General features: G+C 43.3%; 1 protein-coding gene across 4 annotated transcripts in view; it reads right to left on the bottom strand.

Annotated features, from left to right (window-relative positions):
- The window catches only part of ankfn1b (ankyrin repeat and fibronectin type III domain containing 1b), a 143,857-nt gene that overhangs the window by 85,125 nt on the left and 37,331 nt on the right, over window positions 1-21,401 (bottom strand). The window contains exon 1 of one of the 4 annotated variants that reach the window (XM_067576628.1): window positions 11,670-11,724. The exons of the other annotated variants lie outside the window; for them this stretch is intronic. Coding sequence (XP_067432729.1) covers window positions 11,670-11,675 — 6 coding nt within the window. The 5' untranslated portion in view covers window positions 11,676-11,724. Of the gene's footprint in view, window positions 1-11,669; window positions 11,725-21,401 lie in introns of those variants that run through there. 4 annotated transcript variants of the gene reach the window in all.

Here is a 21,401-nt window from a genome sequence, read left to right as displayed (position 1 = left end):
CCCTCCTATCCTCCCTGGCATTTTCTCCTAACCTCTCCTCACTCTTTTTCGCTCACCTCCTCCTCTCCTTGTTGTCTTTTTCTTGTTTACTCCGCTCATCCCTCTGGCCCCTTGACCTCCATGTTGTTTGCAGACATAACAAGCTATTGCCTAGCAACTCTACTAAAATAAAAGACTAAAAAAATCCACTCAGTTAAGGGTGATTGAGTGTTTAATATGGAAAAAGTTAAATGAACAAAAGTAGAGTTTGAAATGTGATACACTCTTAGAAGAGAAAGACAGTAGAGACAGGGCAAGGAGACTGAGAGGAAGAACAGGGAAATAAAGATGAATAAAAAGACGAGATAAGAAATTACAGTGCGCAGTGCTGTGTGGTTTTGTAGTTAAGAGTGACATGTGACATGAGGGATCACTGTAGGTATGTGTGACTAAATTATTCTAATTCATTGCTGTGCGACCAGTCAACTTGCCTGGCTCGGCAACGGACCAGCCCTATAACCCAATGTCTATCCGTCACTGACTGACTGACTGACTGACTGACTCACTGAGTGATGAAGTTATACAATTGGTTGGCCAGCCCAATTTTTGAGTTTCCCCATTGGCTGTTGCTCTTTCAAAATGAATTGATATGAACAGTTTCTATCCCCTCCTCCATCCTCAGGCGGCATTTACAGTGGAGCCCCAAGCACAACCTACTCTGAGCAGGACTGAGAGTGTGCACAGTCCCGAAATAAGTTTTAAAAACATACATTTACCCCCACGCGGATGATCCTACACTGATACGTTCACCAACCCGCAGATAAAAAGAGACGCAATGGATCCATTTTACCAGCCTGCACAGCGGCTAGCAGCTAGTTAGAGTGGCTAGCATCGTTAGCATAGCCATGCTGTGCTGTGTGTAGGCAGGTGACAAGTGTGATGGACTGTTAGCCTAGCATGCTAATCCTATGTAAACATATGGATGAGATCATTGTTTACAGACATCCACAGATAGAAACAGATTGAAGAGCATGGGGAGTTAACAGATAATTAGAAAAGTTATAATTAAAATTAAAATAGTTCTCTTTCAAATCAAACATCTCAAGATATGAGTGGATAGTACTGCTCATGAAACTACATTTATACCTTTTACTTTCTTTTTACTCAAACATTGCTTTACCATGTAATGTCATATGCTACTTCAGTACACTTTCACAACAAATATTACCGGGACCATTACAGAAAATTGCTGATGAACATTTAATACCCAGGAACAAACAAATTGGCAAATTGACCATAAACGGTCCAGCCATATACTAGGTTTTGACCTAGTCTTGTTTTACCTGTCTCTTGTGAGTCCCTAAACTTTAAGTGCAATACTAAATTGCTGGAGTACCCCTTTGAGTCTGGCTTTGGTGCACAAATCTCTGTGAACCCCAGTCCTCTCGGGGTATTGCTCAGTGTATACTTATACACTGCCTGTTTCACTGGCCTGAACATAATCAATGCCAACAAAAGTAGGCTTTAGCCTCTATAGTAATGGTCATTTTTATCATTCTCATCTGAAGACACATTGTGACACACTGTGTTTTTTTCTTTTTTAAGCTGGCTTTGGCCTGACAACCTTAAATCAATAAAAATAGTTGTCTCCTCTCTACTATCTCTCTTTCCACAAAAGATGAAGTTATCCAAAAAGGGGTGTGTTGGTGGGTGTCTGGAAGGAGAGAGAGAGAGGAGAAGAGGAGAGGAGAGAGGGGAGGGGAAGAGATGAGATGAGATAAGGAAAGTAACGATAAGAAAAAAGAGAAAGACATAAAGATGGTTGTGAAAAGAATAAGGTACAAATGAAGGTGAAGAGAACAAACATCTGAGACAGAAAGAAGTGGAAACAAAAAGATGGCGAGGGACATACTGTAGATACAGAATTGACAGATTGCAGACATAGGCAGAGTGGAGGGCTCTCGCTGTAGGCCCTGCCCTATTGTTTCAGGCTAATTTCATGGGATCAAACCAAAGCACAGCCCCAGACACAGATGGAGCTACAATCTGTTGGCAAATCTCCCCTCTAATTGGCCCCACGGAAAAGGCCACCACCATCGTACTGTAAATTGCTATTGATTGCGCTACGTCTCCACAGAAATAGTAATTACCTGGATGTAACTCCAGTTCTATGAGTACGTGTGGAGCCCTCTAACGGGCTTCGCTATTGGTTTACCCCTCAAGGCTCCTCCTCTGCACCACAGAAAGATCTTTGCCTTCCCCTGCCAATCAGGAAGTAGCAACCACGCAGCATTCTTCCACTATAAGACCCCAGCATCTTTGCTGCTCGTCTCCCTTTGAAACTCAGCAACAGAACTGGAGTTACATCCAGGTAACTACTATTTCTATTTTGTGTGTGCTCCACCCTCTAACGGGTTTCACTATTGGTTATTACTGAAGGCGAAAGTTGTTAGGGATAAGATGTAATCTCAGCTGGGCCTGAACTGACACTAGCATGAAACCATCCAACCAAAAAACAGCAGCAGTCCAGCACCGGGCGAGCACCGCCTGTCTGAGGGTCTTGCACTGCACTGCAAAAAACAGTAAACAAGCTGGATACTTATCAATACCTCAGTCTGCTCCAGATGAGGCCTCCACAGACAGTGAACCAAGCACTGAATGGGACACTGAACCAGCAGTCATATCTCAGGGGACCTCAGCCCACAGGCCCGCTGAGGAAGCACATACCAGCTGGTGGCTCCTGGCCGTGAAGCGGTCTAAACCGTCATCAACATCAACTCATGCCCTGTAGGGGGCATGAGCTGATGTGGTGGGTTGAGCTTAACTACGTACCTCCCATGTTTTCCTGGCTGAGGGTCCCGCCCGAACCAGCCATGGAGGTATCTGTGAAGACCTGAACATAATGAGAGTTGCACCCCAGTCATACCCCCTTGGGTGAGTCCCAAAACATTATGTCCCTCCACGCCAGTGCAGGGATGTTGAGTTCACGTTGTTTGTCCCAGCTCAGGTGCAGCCGAAGCCGCACGAACCAGCATTGGAGGGTTCTTACATATGCAGCGCCTTGGGCTGCTGCATATGTCTTCATATGCCCACTGGGTAGGCTGCTGACATCATCCTGTGAGGCGACATGAAGCTCACTGCCGGCACTACGACCACAGATCTCATTTGTCGAGTCAGCTACGGTAGCGCATCCACATGCTATGGTGTGGGAGTCTAAATGCTGACCGAGGTAGGGCATTTGCTGGCTTGGCTACTGGTGGGGTTGATGGCAAAGCCCAGCTGCTTGACATGCTGATTTTATTTTAACCCATAAATTAGATTTTTTATTTCTCACTGAAACCTGGTAAAGACCTGGTGAAATCATCTCTTTTTCTGAGTTGTGTGCTCCAAAATATAAATTTCTTAATTCACCACAGCTTATTGGCCATGGTGGGGGACTGGCTATGGTTTTTAATGATCTTTTTACCTATAAATCCATGTTGACTGATGAATAAAGAATTTTTGAATTACTGTTGTCTAAGATTGAACAATCAATTCCAGGACTTTGTGCACTTATATACAGACTCCCTACATTCAACAAGGTTTTTATTGATGAATTCTCTGACTTTTTGTTTTTTATGGTTACTAAATCTGATAACCTTTAAATTTTAGGTGATTTACACATTCACATTTGCTGTCCATCTAGCCCACTTGCTCAGGATTTTCTACATTTAATTGACTCTTTCAATCGTCCCCAGTTAGTCAAGAGTCTTACTCACATACATGGTCATACTCTTGACCTTATTTAAACTTCTGGCATTCCTGTCCCCCAATGTAAAGATAAACAATGTCAGTTTATCTGATCACTGGCCTATTATGTTTTCCACCTCACATCCCTCCCAGACTCCTAAACCCAGTCTGCCAGTAAACTATTCCAGGTCTATTACCCCTCTCACTGCCAGGCAGTTCTCAGATGCCTTCTCCTCTGCTCTCATTAAAGCTCCCCCTGCTGGTCTGGGCAAATTCAATTGCACTTATACCAATATCCTTCACTCAATTCTTCACCCTTACAAAGTTAAAAAAGCAAAAAATCCAAGCTCAGCTCAGATTTAACTCCATAACTCAGGCAGTTAGGCAGGAATGCAGCAGAGCAGAGCATAAATGGAAAAAAGATAAACTCCAAATGTCTTACCAGCATCTGAGATACTGTCTGGCTAAATACCAACAGCGTGTCAAAGCAGAGTGAACCAAATATTTTTCTGATATCATCTTCAAACACATCCACAGACCCAAAGTTTTATTTAATACAATAAATAGAGTATTCAAGCAGTCACAAATTGTCATGAAGCAACACCAGATACCTTTGAATACTTCCTAATATTCTTTATTAGCAAAACTGACACTATACGATCCCAGATCTAACTGCTCTCCTACGATCTGTCAGAGTTAAGCTCATGCTCCTCAGTTCCCATCAACTTTGAACCGATTTCTCTCTCCTCTTTGACACATATTATCTCTCATATGAACCCTAGTACATTTCCCTTAGACATTATTCCCTCAGGCCTACTTAAGGAAGAGCTGGACACTGCTGGGCCTAGTATTTTACCAGTAATTAATAGCTCTCTGGTCAATGGTTATGTCCCTGCTTACTTTAAACATGCTGTTATTTACCCTCTGATCAAAAAACCAAACATAGATCCATCTATTCCTAATAATTACTGACCAGTCTCAAAGCTCTCGTTTTTATCCAAGAATGCTCCATAGCACAGAATCTGCTCTCTTGAGGGTGACAAATGTTTTGTTCTTATCTTTAGATTCAGGAAATTACACTATTTTAATTCTTTTTGATCTCTCAGCTGCCTTCGGCACAGTCGATCACTCCATCCTCTTGGACTGCCTTAAGCATGTTGTTGGTACTCAGGGACAGACCCTTCAGTGGTTTGCCTCCTACCTCCAAGACCAATCAGCTGTTAGAACTGATAATGTGTTTTCTTCCTCTGCACCCATCTCCTGGGGAGTCCCACAAGGCTCCATATTAGGTCCCATTTTATTTTCCCTATACATGCTTCCTTTGGGGTCTGTTTTCAGAAAGTATATCTCCTACCATTGTTATGCCAATGACATCCAGCTGTACTTTCCGCTGAAACCGTGTGATCCATGCAGTGTTAACTCCCCTCTAAATTATAAGTATTCTGGATGGCAAAAAGCTTCTTTCAGCTAAACCAGAATAAAAGCAAGGTCATAATCTTTGGGCCTTCAGACAACTCCATAACCACAATCAATGCCCTTGCCTGCAACTGGTTCAAAATGCAGCAGCAAGACTCCTCACTGGTACCAAAAGGAGAGACCATATCTCCCCTGTGCTGGCCTCTCTTCACTGGTTACCAGTGAAGTACAGAATTAATTTTAAGATTCTTTCATTTGTTTTTAAAGCACTGCATAGACTGGCACCAGGTTACATCTCTGAACTCCTCATCCCCTATTCAACCTCCATACCTGTCAGATCTGCTGACTAATCACTGCTACTCCATTCCACACACCCATTTAAAAACCAAAAGTGATCAAGCATTTTCAGTTGCCGGCCCTAAATTGTGGAATAGTTTGCCACTAACAATTAGATCTTCCCCCTCCATTGATATCTTTAAAACCCATCTAAGACCCATCTCCTCTTCTTAGCCTCTTAATTGTAATCTTGAAGACATGCCTGACCACACTCTGCCATATGAGTGGTGCCGCTCGCTTGTGCATTCCCCACTCAGGTCGTGTGCAATGAGGAATGGTGGCGACTACTCCGCCAATGTGCCATAAATAGCATATTAGCCACTAATGCAGAGTGTGGAAGATCTGCCTGTGATGTGGAGGCCGAGGAAGAGCGGGTATCACATACTGCCCTCCCCTTATTTGCCTCACCTGGGGAAGAAAGGGAGATACCCAGTCCACCGTCTCAGTTGAACAGGACCAACACCAAGTTAGCAAAGGGGTGGTGGGAACGGCGGGGCAGGCCCCGCATGGCTCTCCCCAGAACAGCGATTCCAGCGATGCCTCTGCTGCCAGTGTTGCTGCTGCTGCTGGGAAGAAGGAGGCTGATGGGGGCCTCAGATGCCTTCTGGGCTGTCTCCAACCAATCAATCAATCAATCAGTCAATCATGACCTGGATGGCTGGGCCAAACAGGGATTCACCGCACCCTCTTCCGTCAGTGTGGAGAAAGCAGAAGGACTCAGTGAACCTCTGCCGCTGCTCGCACTCCTCCCGGGGGAGGCAGGCAAGGCAGCAGAAGCAAGACTCATGGAAGATCACCAGTGGCATCGGCAAAGCACAAGAGGCGCAGGACTTGGTACTAGCCATATCTTTGTACTGCGACAATGGAGGGTGAACTTCTACACGCAGGCGATCCATTTCTCAAGGAGGCTGAGTGAAAAAGGGGGACGAGCAGCGTAGACGCTGGGGTCTTATAGTGGGAGGATGCTGCATGGTCGCTACCTCCTGATTGGGCGGTGGGTGCAAAGATCTTTCTCAGGTGCCAAGGTGGAGCCTTAAGGGGTAAACCAATAGCGAAGCCCGTTAGAGGGTGGAGCAGGTACCAAATGTAACTGGCTGTACAAGCAGATAGGCCTGCCAATCAATCACCACAATGACAGCCTTTGAGAACAAGCAGGGACACAAGGTTAACAGTAAATGATTATTTGATGGTGCTAGAACATTGTGTGTCAGTTAAATACAAAAAAGAAAAAAACAGGGTTTTCACTGTCAATCAGTCAGTCTGAGACATAAAAACACTCCCATATTGTGGGAAAAGGAGTGAAAACTTGACAGGGATTGATTGTGTGTATTGTTTTTTTTTTATGTGTGTGTGTGTGTGTGTGTGTGTGTGAGAGAGAGAGAGAGAGTGAGCGTGTGTGTGAGTGGGACATAAGGGAGAGTGAAAGGCTTTGTTTTGAAATGCTGTATAATGAAAGAGTGCAGCAGCTGAATGAGGAGAGAACAGACAACTCCATACAATGGGTTTACAAGCATCCTCCCTCCTGCCAAACTCCCACCTGCCCATCTATACATCATTGGCTGTCACTGTCGCACACTCCACCTTTCCACACCTTCAGCCCCAAACACACACACAAACACACAATCTCTGTCAGTATCATGATGAGGTCATGGCTTGAGTATCTCTCCTATGGCAACACCAAAGAACAGGCCAGGTTATCAAATGACAACAGAGATCTGTGCGTTTGTGTATATACAGTATATGTGCTTTGTGGAGGTAAGAGTGCATGAAAAATACACTTTCACAAGCAACATCCTGCATTGACTTATGCTACCAAACATTGGTTCGTTGTGTTCACCGCACCGGAGCCAGGCTGTCCAAATGGCAGCAGAGGGAGGGAAATTGGTGAAAATTCACCATATCACAGGGGGAAAGTCGGTGGCTGGACTAGTGCCGACATAATCATCTTGCACAGAGAGCCTGCTTGGGCCCGATAGTGGCGACAGTCCCATTCTGGGGTGACTCATTGTTTCCGAGGCCTCTCATATGTGTCGCATTAGGGGGAGACGACAGACAAAACAGAGTCCTCTACTCCTTTACTCCTTCCTCACTCCTCTTTCCCAGTCTCCCCTTCTCCCTCATCCTTGGTTCCCTCATTGCCCTTACTCTCTTGGCTCCTATGTATCTATTATATCCTCTGTCATCATCTCATTGATGCTGCTCTTTATTTTGTTTCTTTATGGATTCATTTCGTCATCTCACCTCTCTGTGTCCCCGTCCTAGCTGCCTATATAGGAAATTAATGTGGAAACATGGTAAGAAATGTCATTTTTGATTTCATACAATTCAGATCTGTCAAATTCACAAATTACTGTGTGTTGTCTATCTTTCTCTCCTTTCTAATGTCCTCATTTTCCTCTACTATCTACTATCCGACATATTCTCGCATGCATATTCTCTCACTCAGTGTATTCTTACTATTTTGGCAGGAATCTGATTTTTGCCTGGTATCTGCTTACCCTTGTCATGTTGTCCATGCCAAGAGAAGGTGCTGTGTTTAAAACCTTGTCATTAGAACCACAGGCATTCCTGCTGGCATGTGATCCAATCCTTCCACATCTTAGGGTACCACTAAGATGTGGAAGGAATAACACTGGAATACAAGTAAAAAATAAAAAAGGGCCACAGCTAACTAACAAAAATAACTAATGTTTATTCTCATTATCAATTATCTGACTATTATTTTCTCGATTGTTCGATTATTTGTTTGGAGTGTCAAAAAATGTTGAAAAATGTTGATCACTTTTTCAGAAAGCCCAAGTCCAAGCCTGGGTTTTGTGAAAAAGTCCACAACCCAAAGATATTCTATCTACTATCACAGAGAACTAAGGAAACCAGAAAATATTCACATTTACGCTGGAACCAAAGAATTTTAGCAAAATGAATCAAAATGATTATTTGATTCTCCTGGTTGCCAATCAATTTTCTGTCAATCGAGTAATTGATTCATCAATTAATAATTGCAGCTCTGAAATAATAGAAAGGAGCACACACATGGATATCTGTGGCTTCTGTCTCTGACATGTTTTAAGATAGAGATGGAAAGGTGATGTGGATCACAGGATTGGGAAAAGTCCTGCCTGAGGTTGAACAGCCAATAACAAGGAGCTTTCCAACAAGTCTGGCTCAGTGTGTGCGAGTGTGTGTGCGTGTAATGATGCGTGTGTCCCTGGTGACAGGCACTCTTAGTGACTTACAGTATGTGTATGTGTGTGTTATGAGAGTGTATGGGAGATGGGAGGAGAAGGAGGGGTGAGCCCTTCTAAATATGCATCTTAATGGCTGCTCTGTTCCCACCATTCACACCGAGTGATGGAGAGAGCGAGGGAGAGAGCGGTGGAGGACGGAGAGAAGTGGTGCTGCATGTTTTCAAGTGGGCAGCCAAGACAGGGACGCAGACAGAGAGAAAGACAGAATGGTGCAAGCAAACGTCAACAAGAGACAAGCTATGTAAGGAGCCGCCATACCTGACTCCTTCAACCGTGGCCCCATTCCACACTGACACACACACACACACATACACACACACACACACACACAGGCCTAAGCAGCAGTAGTATTGAGGAGCAGAGTGGAGAACTAGCCTCCTCAGGCAGTAGCTGTTTGTCGCTAAATGAAGGCCGGCATTCTTTGGTTTCCCAGGGAGCTGGGTGCCTGCCAGTCCCCCGGCCACTGAGTGCCATTTTATTAAGAACAAAATGGAGCCCCTATGAAAGGAGACCAGCACTGAGCCTGCACAGGTCTCACTGAGCTGAGCCTCCGCAAAAACAAACACCACCTTAAAGAGACAGGCTTGCAGAAAATGAGGGACGGCAGGGCCCCTCAAGAGCCCTCTGAGAGATACAGACTACTTTGGGATTGGCAGTGGCCGTTATTGATAAGCAAGACTCACCTTACAGAGGTGAGGTGAAGGGTGAACTGAAGAATGCGATGATAAACAAGAAAGTTTATCCCTTCAAAAACAGACTCAGGGATTTGTTTGTTTCACAGGCAGCAGATTGCCAGTAGTTGGAAAAAATAAGATGAAATAGACAAGATAATGACCAACATGTCACCTTCTGTTAAGAGATGTGCCGGTAAACAGCTCACCTTGAACAGGGCAGACTATTTGAACACCTTACAGTATCAGCAGTCTAATTTCAACATGTCATTAATAAAGTAAACAGAACTGAGAGGAGATATAAACATCTAAACCTTGAAAGTTAATTAAGTAAATAAGTATAAAGCCAAATTACTGGGCATCTGGTGCAGTGGAGGCAGAAAAGACGGACGGGTGGTTGATTAAATGATGGATGGAGGGATGGTGAGCAGAAGTGAGTTATACTGGCAGATAAACTGAACAAGTCTTGTCTTTTTTTTTGCCATACCTTCATCCCTCCTCCTCCTCCTCCTCCTCTTCCCTGTTCCCTTTTCATGATACACACCACTTTTCACTAATAGCAGATTTGGACTCTGGCATCTTATTAGAGGAGCTATTTATTAGATTAGTGTGAATATACATGTGTTGTGCCAAACGTCCAATTCACCATGTAACCAGGAGGGGTCAGTGACACAGAGTTTCTGCTGAGGCTCACTGTCATGTGTGGGTTTGTGTGTGTGTAGATAAGAGAGAGAGAGAGAGGGTGGTTTTTCTACAGCATGCATGCATGGACGTATGTCTCTCTGAGAGTGTCTGCATATGAGTGTGTTTAATGGCCTGTCACTTTTCCAAATTACAGTGCTGATGAATGAGGCTTTCAAGTTCCTATTCACAGACCACAAGACAACTGACAGTCATCTAAAATAACAAAATAACAGACAAAAAAAAGTATTTTTGCTGTATCTTTTCTTCCTATTAGTTTTTTTTCTCTTTTTTTTCACATAATTCCTGGGAAATGGGGGCCAACAATGTCATGAACTCTGTTTGGTCCCAACTTCAACAGAGGTCCATAGTAAATTTAACTTTTCAAATACAAATAGTGAGTGAAATTCAGGTTTGTTAGTAAAGCATGAATGAAAATGTTGTTTAGTTTTGGCCGCTGCATGACAAAACATGTCGGTTAAAATAATATACAGAAATCATTCATCGCAATCATTCAATCAACCTATCCTGTTTCCATGTTTACTGATCATATAATTGATAGATTTACCACAATAATAACAAAGCGTACACTCTATTATATAAGAACCTGGTGAATAAGAATGCTAACCACTTCCACTTCTATCTTATCTTTTTATTTCTTACAGTGCAAGCAGTAAAAGGAATGCTTAGAAAAGGAAGAACAATGGAGCGTGATGATGCAGTGTCTCAGTATGAAAACAAAAAAAATCTTCAAAATAACTGTTTTGATGAAAAAAACATGCAATATTTAGTTCGTTTCAGCCACATGCTACAACGGCTAAAGCTTGCGCGCTATATATTTTCCAGAATTTGTTTAAGTGTCACAAATGAATGACAATTATTTACACACATACATTAATTTCCAAGGAAACATGTGTTCCCAAGTATCTGCATATCAGTACTCTCCTTCATGTTCTCAATCACACACACTGACAAAGTATGATGGGACCAGAGCCAACATCTGTCTTTGATATTATTTAACTAACCGCTTATTGTGGGAGCCCACCAGCACCACGGATGGCGTCTAGCGCTGTGTGTGTGTGTTAGTCTACGAGTGCACTTCGGCGTCCATTCAGACACTTTGGCAAGCTGCTGTTGTGTTGTTACATCCTTCAGGGTTTGAGCTGTGTGTGTGTGTGTGTGTGTGTGTGTGTGTGTGTGTTTGTTCAGTATGTGCGCCTGCATTTCTGAGACTGTGACTGCATACCAGCGCGCAATGTGTGTTTCCACAGACATGTGAGAACAGCGTGAGTGTGTGCGGTGGCTATCCCCCTCCATAGTGAAAGCCACAGCCTCAAACCACATCAGAGAGAGTGTGGGAGACAGAATGACAAGGCCAGGAACCAGTCAGCGTCTGCCTGCAGCCACACACAGACACAGACACACGCTCACACACTGACACACACAAATTCATACTTACACACGCATTTATCACACTTACCCATCTACTTATTGACAAACTCTGTCTCTCACGCTCTCTCTCTCTGTCTCTTTCCCTCTCTCTCTCTCTCTCTCTCTATCCCTCACACACACACACACACACACACACACACACATGTTTAACACCAACCGTCATTACGCCACAAGTCCTATCCAGTGGTCACCTTTTCGGCCAAGGATGGAGTCTGCAGCAGAGGGAGATGTTTGTGTTTGCATACTTTCTCACAGACAGACATTGACTGAGCAGAGGGCAAAATAGGCTTTCTACTGTGGATTTGTTTTAGCATTTCAGCGTGGTGCAACTGTCACTCAATGGTGTGTGGGATAAATGAAAATATTTGAATTATTTATTTATGTCCACCTCACTGGGTACAGAAATAAAGGGTGTACAAGCAAGAAATAGGCTAACAAAAGCTTTGGAAACAAGATAATTACAGAAACGTACACAGATACACATATTCCCATATGCGTGTAAGTCCACATTCGGAGTTACACAGCTGAAAATATGCACACGTTCATAATAACGAACAGACTGACAAACACATATTAGTGGCAGAGAGACGCAGCATAAGTATGATGCGTGTCTTACAAACACACAAACATGCTGGTGTTGCCAACTAAAGCCCGTTCGTGCAATTTCTCACGCTGACATGAGCACACACACACGCGCGCGCGCATGCACGTGCACACACAGACAAAAGACTCAGCGCAAGTGTAGGTCATCCATGGGTGAGTGAAAGCTAGAAGCAGTGTTTTTCCTTGCGGTGGACACACATCAATTTCAAGGAAATTGCTCGCCCCATTATTGGAAAGTGTTACCGGAATGTCAATTAAGGGGGAAGTTTTTAACCTCGCACCACACAAATAAACAGTGCACCCCGCTCCCCCTTATTAAAGGCGGTGTCAGCGCAGACAGAAAGTCTGGAGGGGGTAGAGGGGAGCGAAAGAGGGATGGAGGGAGGTTGGGATGGAGGGAGGGAGGGAGGCCCGGGGAAAGGGAGAAGAGGAGACAGGAGATTTGGTGCTCTCAAAGAAATGCTTTTGGCCCTCCTTTTGTGCCCGAGGGCCCTAGACCCTGAGAACCACTCAAAACCCAGGCTCTGGCCCCGGCTCAGGCCCACTTAAGGTTAACCTCAACAGGCAGGGATCTGTTTGACAGCTGGTTGGATCCTGTAGGTGCAACTGCAGCGGACCGATTAAGGGCAGGTCAGTGGAGGGGAGGCCGCAGATAGAGGTGGGAGATGTGAGAGGGAGGGCAGATTACAAATAGAAGGGCTGAAGGAGTGTGTGTGTGTGTGTGTGTGTGTGTGTGTCAAGAGGGCTGATAGAGGTGAGAGGAAAGATGTAAAGGAGGGAAGAACTTATGTGGGAAGGAGAAGGCGAAGGAGAGATGGAGGGATAGAGGCAAAGGGATGGAGGGGAAATCGATAGTGTTTGTTTTGTACTGGCTTACTTTAAAAACACAGTGGCCACTAAAGCAAATAAACATGGGGATAGGAGGAAGTGAGAAGAGAGGGGAGGACAAAATGTGAGCAAACATGTATGAAAAATAGCAGACATTTAAATAGAACGTCAACAGAGCGAGAGAAGGCAGAGATGAGATGATGATGATACCTCCAGAGCCAGATAACGAGAGACAGCAACTCAAAATATCCCCTAAAGCTCCGCAGTGTGAAAACTGAGCACGGATCTGGAGATGATCCGAAAACATTCGACAGATCAAAGGTGTGTGAGGTGAAATGAGGTGAATACGCAGACAAATTCAAACAGGTATCTTCTCCTGAACGCTCTCTACTCGACAGAGCCTCCAAAACTGGGCAGAGTGTGCTCGAATGGCTCCGGGGGGTCTAAGTCTGCTCGCTCACAGGCATGTGAAATGCCTTCACGTAGCCCGTGTCCGAGCCTCTGTTTGGAAAAGGGCTTGCCAAGAGCCCCATCACCAAAACAGACGAACAGCTGCTGAGAGGCTGCGTGTTCCATATAGCTTGCTAGAGCACACAGTACACACAAACGATGCCGTTTCTCCTCTCACTCTGGATGGATAAGGCATCAGGGGAAAAAGGGCTGCATGTATAGTGAAAATAATAATGTATAGCACTATACTCCTGTTTTGAAAATTTAGAATAGATATAAAATGTTAAGCTGAATTTAGGGGAAACAGTACTAGAACAATTCCCTTTGTCCCCCCTTTGTCGTGGGTTTCAATATTTTGCTTAGTGTAAGCATTAAAGTGTTGGAGGAAGCAGATAGAGAATACATAAAAGTATAATTTCAAGAATTAAAATCTCCACTAAGGTCTAAAGGGTTCCTGTGATAGCTTTAGACACCACAGGGAGCTCTCGCTGCTCAGTCGGCCCTCTGCCACCTCAGACCTCGCATGAAGCCTTTATAAGGATGGAACAATCATGTCTTGGGAAGTCTGCTTGCACAGAGGCTTCTTGATTGTAGGTGAGGAAGAGCGCCTCCCTCACCGCATCCAGGTTCACCGTCGCTCGATGACGTCCGGAGAGCCACCTGGGGTTGCTCACGGTTAAGTTTCAGAGAAAGATAATCATCAAATTCGTCATCTGCTTTCCGGGTCACATTGCTCCGTGTGCTCACAGTGCTGCTACTGTATAACTGCAGGAAAATGCCCTGTAGTCACGAAAATGCTATTGGAGGATCAGCTGCTGTGATGAGACCCAGGTAGGAAGGGCAGCACCAGAGAAAGTCAAACTGTGGGAAAGACTAGGCACATGCTGGAGTGCGCTCCTCAGCAGAAAACAGTGGTCAAGCCCGTAGAGCCTGTAAGAGGGCAAAGTCAGTGTAAACAGAACAAGAGAATTCAAAGCTACTAAGTACAGCATGTAATTCCACTGCCCCAAATATGTCCTGTGGTTAAGAAGTCTGATTTCTTATTTGAAACAGCCAACATGGAGAGTAGAAGTGGACCCTTGTTGCATGTCATTCCCTGTCTCTGACAGCCCTCAACTGTCGCTATCTAATGAAGGCATAAAATGCCCCCAAAAATATATATATATAAAAAGAAGTGGGCAGAGGAGAGGAGAGTTTATTATACATCACCATTAGTGAACTACTGACTCCACAGTAATCTTCGGCAAGAGCTCCCATGTCAGTAAAACTAAACTGCTTGCAGAGAAAGACGCAAGAGTGGAGAAAGAAGAGGGGAAGAGAGGGCAAGGGGAGGGGGAAGAGAGAGATGGTGATGGAGAGAGTCTACATAGTTAATGAACTATGCTTACAGATCTACATAGTTAATGAACACCATCTCACTGGTTACCATCGGCAACCAAAGTGGCTGGAGAAAACATTCCCATGCCATTCTCGGTCTGTTGTGGGCGAGCGTGTGTGCGTGCACGTGTGTCAAAGAGAGGTCTAACTGAACAAGCACATTCAAAACCAGAGGTATTTTTCTCCCTGTTTTTTACGTAGAATAACCAGATTGCGGTTCTCCTCTTTGGCCAAACTCACATCCACTAAACCAGAGTTACAGAGAGAAATACGGAGGAAGGGATAGGTGGAAAAAACAGCACAAAGAGAGGGAGAGGATGGCTGAAAATTGTGATGAATTATGTACGATTTGTGTGTACAAAAAAGCAAACCGAAACCAAATGCGCCTTTTCCAAGCCAGGCAATTAAGAGTTTGATTCTGAACTACAACTAACTTTCACCACTGCCTCCGGTGTGCTAATTCAACTTCAGCCACTGATGCAGTTAATGAACAATTATGTGTTGAAATCCGTTTACATCGAGAGACACTCCACCAAATCCTTTTTTAGTGTGGTTATTTTTGTTTGTTAATTCACATTATTATTACATTTATAGCCTTATTCACCCATTTTACATCTATGGAAGAGGTTGCCAAACACAAAAGCTTATGAACCAGACTCAAAGCTATGACTTCAGTACTTTTGGGGTCTTGGCCTGCTGAGCCACCAATTCACGGCCCTGATTGTCAAACCGGTGTTCGGCAGAGGAATGCTGAGCAAACAAAAACACCACTGTTTTATTTTCACAAAGTAGCCAAGGGTCTGGCTTCTCTCTCCTGTTTTTCGCCTGCTGCTGTGCATTCCAATAAAAGTCTCCATAGATAATGAATGTCAGTAGGCCGTCCGCGGCCAAACCTTGGCTCCGATGGCAGTTATGACTGTCCACTGTGGTGTCTGTGTGTTAGTCATCTCAGGATGAATGAGTCACCGGGGAGAAACCTCAAGCACCACCCAGGTAACAGTTCAGCCACACACGCGCACACACTCACACACACTAACACACACACACACACGCACACACACACACACATAACCCAGCGAGGTGAAGGATTGTAAGGCAGGAATTCTATTATGTGGCATTATGCTGCCACCATGTGGCCAGAATCAACATTAACACAGTTGGCAGGGATAAAGCATAGAGTATACATGTGATGAATAAAATCTAGGAGTTTGGCAGTAAATAACAAGAAAGATGAGAGATGGATCTGCATGCAGCACATTTAAGAAAGCTATGTGAGCTGCACTGAAATGAACGTTTCATTATCAACAAAAGCTAGGTTACTCAATGAGGACGTGACTCCTGGTATTACAGCATGAAGATTTAAATCCATTGTGCGCTGCGGTACAAGATACACTAAAAGACAGTTGGTGTTCCAAAAAGTAAATTGAAACATAAAAAACCTGCCAGGATGTGCTCGACGTGACAGTTAATATACAACAGACAGAGCATCCAAAGGTTGCTTTAAAAGACGATGTGTTCAGATAGAAAAATGCCAGTGTGACAGATGTGATGGAAAGGAAGTAACTGTCTGTTCTGTCTTGTGCACCAGACACTTTGCTATCACTATTGACAGAGCACATTGTTCAATACTCCTTGCAGTCCTTACAGCTGGTTGGGTTTTTTTTTTTTTTTTTTTCAAATTGACAATTTAGGGATTTTGGTTAAGCTTATTTGTGTGTTCAACAAATTCTTAGCTGCAGTGGGTAAGTAGATGTAAATGAGAAAATCCACAGTAAAGCATAGCTCATCTGTTCATCTTGGACAGCTGAGTCTACATTTGTTTAATAAATTCCACATCAGTGGATGGTGGTTATGTAGTATTCGTCAACATACCGATATTACAAATGAAATCTCTCTAAAGAGGGAATATTGGATTTAGCTGGTGATCAAATCACCACTGTGGCAAGTCAGCAGGAAAGCAGCCATACTTTGTCTGGTGAAACTCTCCTGAGGTACATTGGCACATATAGTATGCAGCTAATCAAGCTAATTGGGAGTCATTAGCCAAGTGACCTCAGGAATCTTCAACCAAACATTTCGTTGTCCCACTTCCCGTTATCCTTATAAGGAAAGAGAAAGATCCAGACAGTGACAGAATGCGGCAGACAGAAAAAGTAGAATGACAAGAAAGGGAGAGAAACATAAATAAAGACAGCAAGTATGAAATCATAGGAAAAGAAAACAGCTTGGAGGAGTTCCCATCACCGTGCCTTTCCCTGACTCCACGTGGGCCTCATCATAAGACTAATTACCCCAGTAATTACTGTGCTAATGCCGCAAAGGCCTTGAGGCTGCACCCTTGTATCCTGTTTCAATTGAGGCCACTGGAAGTTCGGCAGCTTGGGGGAATAGTGCGGTCCTCAAACTGCTGCCAGTACGCCGTTCAACATCTGTCATCCCTGGCCTTTCAGTAGATGTCTCCAAGTGTGTACTCACTGGTGTGTGAGAGGTGTGTACTGTAATGAAATGACATTTTCATGATAGTGCTCGACAGGACCCCCCGTCCAGGGCGTGCATGCAACACCCCTCAGCTGGTATTATGCTGGTGTGTCGTTACCAACAACCACTTCACCTTTTAAATGACTGTAATCAGAGAATTAAGTGGCCACGCACACTGAGCCACCCTGCTGTTATCCAACAGCATCACAGCGCCAACACAAATACACATTACAGGAATATTAGAGCTCAACATCCATGTTGTCATTACTGTTAGTGGTACAAGTATACAATTACAATAAATTGAATGCATACAGACATGCAAATATTGAAGAAAACATTTAAAATCATCATAATTATCATCATAAAAAACATTTTCAAGTGGCTTTATTTAGAAAACTTCAGCACCTAAAAGGTGGCATATATTTTCTGGCAATACTTAATTGAGAATGAGCAATTCCCTTTTTTGTTCAAACACAAATAAACTCCTCTTAAAGTTCAATTATGTAATAATTTTGATATTAATATTGATTCAAATAATCTCAACTGGTTGCTAGTATGGCCAAGTGGATAAAAATTACACAGTTTTAACTTTCTCTAAATTATATACTGTATAATTTACTTTATTCTTTTCATTCACCCCAGGTTAGCTACCTTACAGCACTGAAACCCACAATAACACCCAATTTGTATGACTCCTTCTTTCTGGGTATTCTTATTGCAGTTCTTTGAGTTTAAGCAAAAGAAAATCATCCAAACCTGCTTTGACAACAGGTTTACATGCCAACTGAGGATGTATTAAATGGTGACTTAGCCAATGAAAAGAAATGGAAAGCCCCGTGATTCATTGCAACAACACATTGCATCCAAAAGGAGCTTTAGTCTGTCGCGCAGAACTCAAACAGATGGGAAATAAACAACTTAACTGGCTGAGTACGGCATCAAGCACAGAGCCCATTTCAAACTCCAAAGATGTGTCTCACTGTCTCACATCAGTGTTCACAGGACACAAAAAGACTTATTATTGATTTAAGATTCACTTTAAGTATGTCGCGAACAGATGGTGAGATTGGTTAGATTCCAGCCTTCTAAAGCAACTAAAGCAAGTGCTTTGCAAGAGCCTTAGTGCTGCTGATGGAAATCTTTGAATACAGAATCCCACATTCCCAATCTCAGAAGAATGATTTTCTGTTTTAGAGGCAAATGTTCTGATTTACAAACAGATGAGGTGGCAAGATAGACCTCAGAACTGACAGTACTGTAATACTTCTAAGGCCCCAATTAAAACCTTGCCAATGCCATTTCAGTATCTGATATCTGTATTTACGCAAGATGTTCTCTGGCTATCTTTCATGTGTATTTATGAATGACTGTGTGTGAGCACACACTGTGCCTGTTTCCTGTTCTCATTAATGGTTTCAAACAGAGATGGAGCTTAACCACAGGGAACAGTGACGTATCTCTTAAACCAATCCAGACAACCCAGAGCCTTTTGACCAAAGCAACATGCTGAATATCATTCACCTCATTGGACAAACTGGGTACCACTGAGTTTCCTGTTAGACTGGCCTGCATGTGTGTGAGTATGTATGTCTATGATCTGTTTGAATAGTTGTCTTGCGGTGTTTTCCCGCCGGCTGTTGTCGGCCGCCAGTGAATCAGGAAATTGTGAAAAATAGCCATTTGCATTCCCTGGTTTGTGAAAAAAATGCAGGAAAATGGACTCCCCTTGTTCCACTTAATGGGCAAACTCTGTGAGTCATCTTGCAAACAGAGAGCGTGTCAGACTAAAGTGCTGCAAATAAGCATGAACAAAGCATTATGTAGTTACAGCCATTCAATCAACAGAAATGATACGGTCTGTACTTTGATTATGTGGGTTACTCAACCCTTTAGTTTGCTGCTGTTATGCTTTGCGCATTCACACACATTCTCACATACATAGGCATACATAGAGTACATATCCACAAAGGTAAACAAATTTTCCCTTAGTTACTCACACTTGCAACCCAATACAATTAAGCTTCAATATGTTATGATATTAAATTATGGCTGTTGAAAACAATGAACTTTGAGTGTATTTGGATTGTCCATATTGGTGTCATCGCCCCAGAAAAGGCTCCCTGAGGTTTGTGACGACAATAGCTGACATCACTTCGTACAGTAAAGACCTTTTTTTTTTTTTTCATTGCTTTTTAAAATGGATTCTTCCTTCAGATATAATTTGTCATCATCTCAAGATGGTTCCAGGACCATGAAGGTGACTTCAGATCAGTCCCCAGATGTCAACCCACTACTGTGGAGCAGTGTGAGGAATGAGTTCAGATTGGTGACGTTATCAGGCGACAAATTCAGGCTGTTTGGCAGGCAGCGTTGTATTCAATGTCACAGCAGTACTGGCTAGATATGCCTGATGCTACAAAGTGTGCCATGTGACAGACACATACAGTATATCCATACACATACTGCATGTACTAGAAATGCTTTTCATGTTTTAAAGAATGTTTAGGAAGGCATTGTTAAAGGTATTATAATTCAAGTATAGACAGATGAAGTGAGAGCTGCTGCATTTCACTGGAACACAGTGTAGTCAAGCACTAGCAAGATGAAGAGGGTAAACATAGTCAGTCAGTCAGGTTAATAAAGCTCTTGTTAAGTCACAAGCTGCTTCTGGTGGGAGTTGTATTGGAGATGTTTGCTATTTATTTTAGATTAAAAGAAATAAAAAATATTAAAAGGAATTTATTGTACCATGTGCTGTGTACTGCTGGGACTGGAGAGGCGTGACCTTGAACACCAGAAGATATGCAGCACTCGGTGTGTGATGGTTAAGAGGAAAAAGTTGCCGGAGACGAGATGATACGGTTACGGTAGATAATTAACTTTCACAGTAATGCACAGTTTGGCAGCTTTACAACATGGGGTTACATTCTCTCTCAAATCCTCTCACTCCCACCCAATCCCCTTTTCCTCCATTTGTTATACTACACACATAATCACATACACACTTTATCTCTCTTTTTACCATTACACTATAAATACAGTGTACTTGTCACCTGGTCTAAATATCTTGGGGGGGAAATTATTTATTGTATAATCAATTGACTAATCCACCTTCCTTTGTGTCTTTGTAATACACATACTGTAGATATGTATTTACCACACACCACCACACAATTATTCAGTATACCTCACTATGTCCTTCTGCATCATCGTCCTGATATTCAAGGCGTTGTTTCTGTGTGTTACTCTCAGCTCTGCATCTGTCCAGACTAAAACGCCTCGATGTTTTAACGTTGCATCACAACTGCTGTTTGTGTGAGCCACCTGGCTGAGCTGCATTGTTTTTGTCACTGTAATTTTCCTGAAGCAAGTGGTGCTCCAAAAAGCGCATAAGAAATGAGCAACAATGAGCTGCTTGCATTCATAACAAACACTCCCAATACTGTCTCCTGCCTGGCTTTGCAAAAGAAAAGGGAAAGAGACTGACTGAGAAGGACAGACAGAGAGAGAGAGACAGATAGAAAGCATAAATGATTTTTTTCTCAAAACATTAAAAACATCCTCAAAAAGAACACTTGTCTCTTCTTTCATAAATTGAAAGAAATACATGCGGGGTGTTGTTAAGGTGCCTTACATAACATGTCTCTGTGATGGTCTGCTAATATATATATATTTCTGTCTGTTTTTCATCTGGCTGGCAGAACTGCAGCCCCTGTAGAGCTGCATAAAAAGGCATATTGTAAGAAAGCAACCACCGAATGTATTGTATTGCGTAAGTGTAAAAGTGATAGATGTAACGCTGTATTCCGACCTCAAAGACCAAGTATGATGCAATACTAAGACATTTCAAATACCGCCTAACTCTGTTTGCTATTACGAGACAAGATCCTGTGAGTTCTCACCCCGAAACATGAGCGGCAGGTCATCAGATCCAGTGCTGTCCCCATTTCACCGAGAGATGCAGTTGAGTCAAGTCAAGATGTTGGAACTGCGAAGTGCGATAAAAGTTTGTCTCATGTGTTTCTTTCCTTCTTTCCTCAGATCAGTCGTACCTACAAAGTGCTCCAACCAACTAGTTCGTGAGCCCAGGAGATGTGTCAAGGGCTACGTGATAAAAAAGTCCTTTTCGAGCTATCTGTTTGAGGTCCAGACA

This window comes from Thunnus thynnus, chromosome 20 (genome assembly GCF_963924715.1).
Source record: "Thunnus thynnus chromosome 20, fThuThy2.1, whole genome shotgun sequence".
NCBI classification, from domain to species: domain Eukaryota; kingdom Metazoa; phylum Chordata; class Actinopteri; order Scombriformes; family Scombridae; genus Thunnus; species Thunnus thynnus.
The sequence above is the reverse complement of the archived record's forward strand: the minus strand, read 5'-3'. Positions and strand labels throughout refer to the sequence as shown.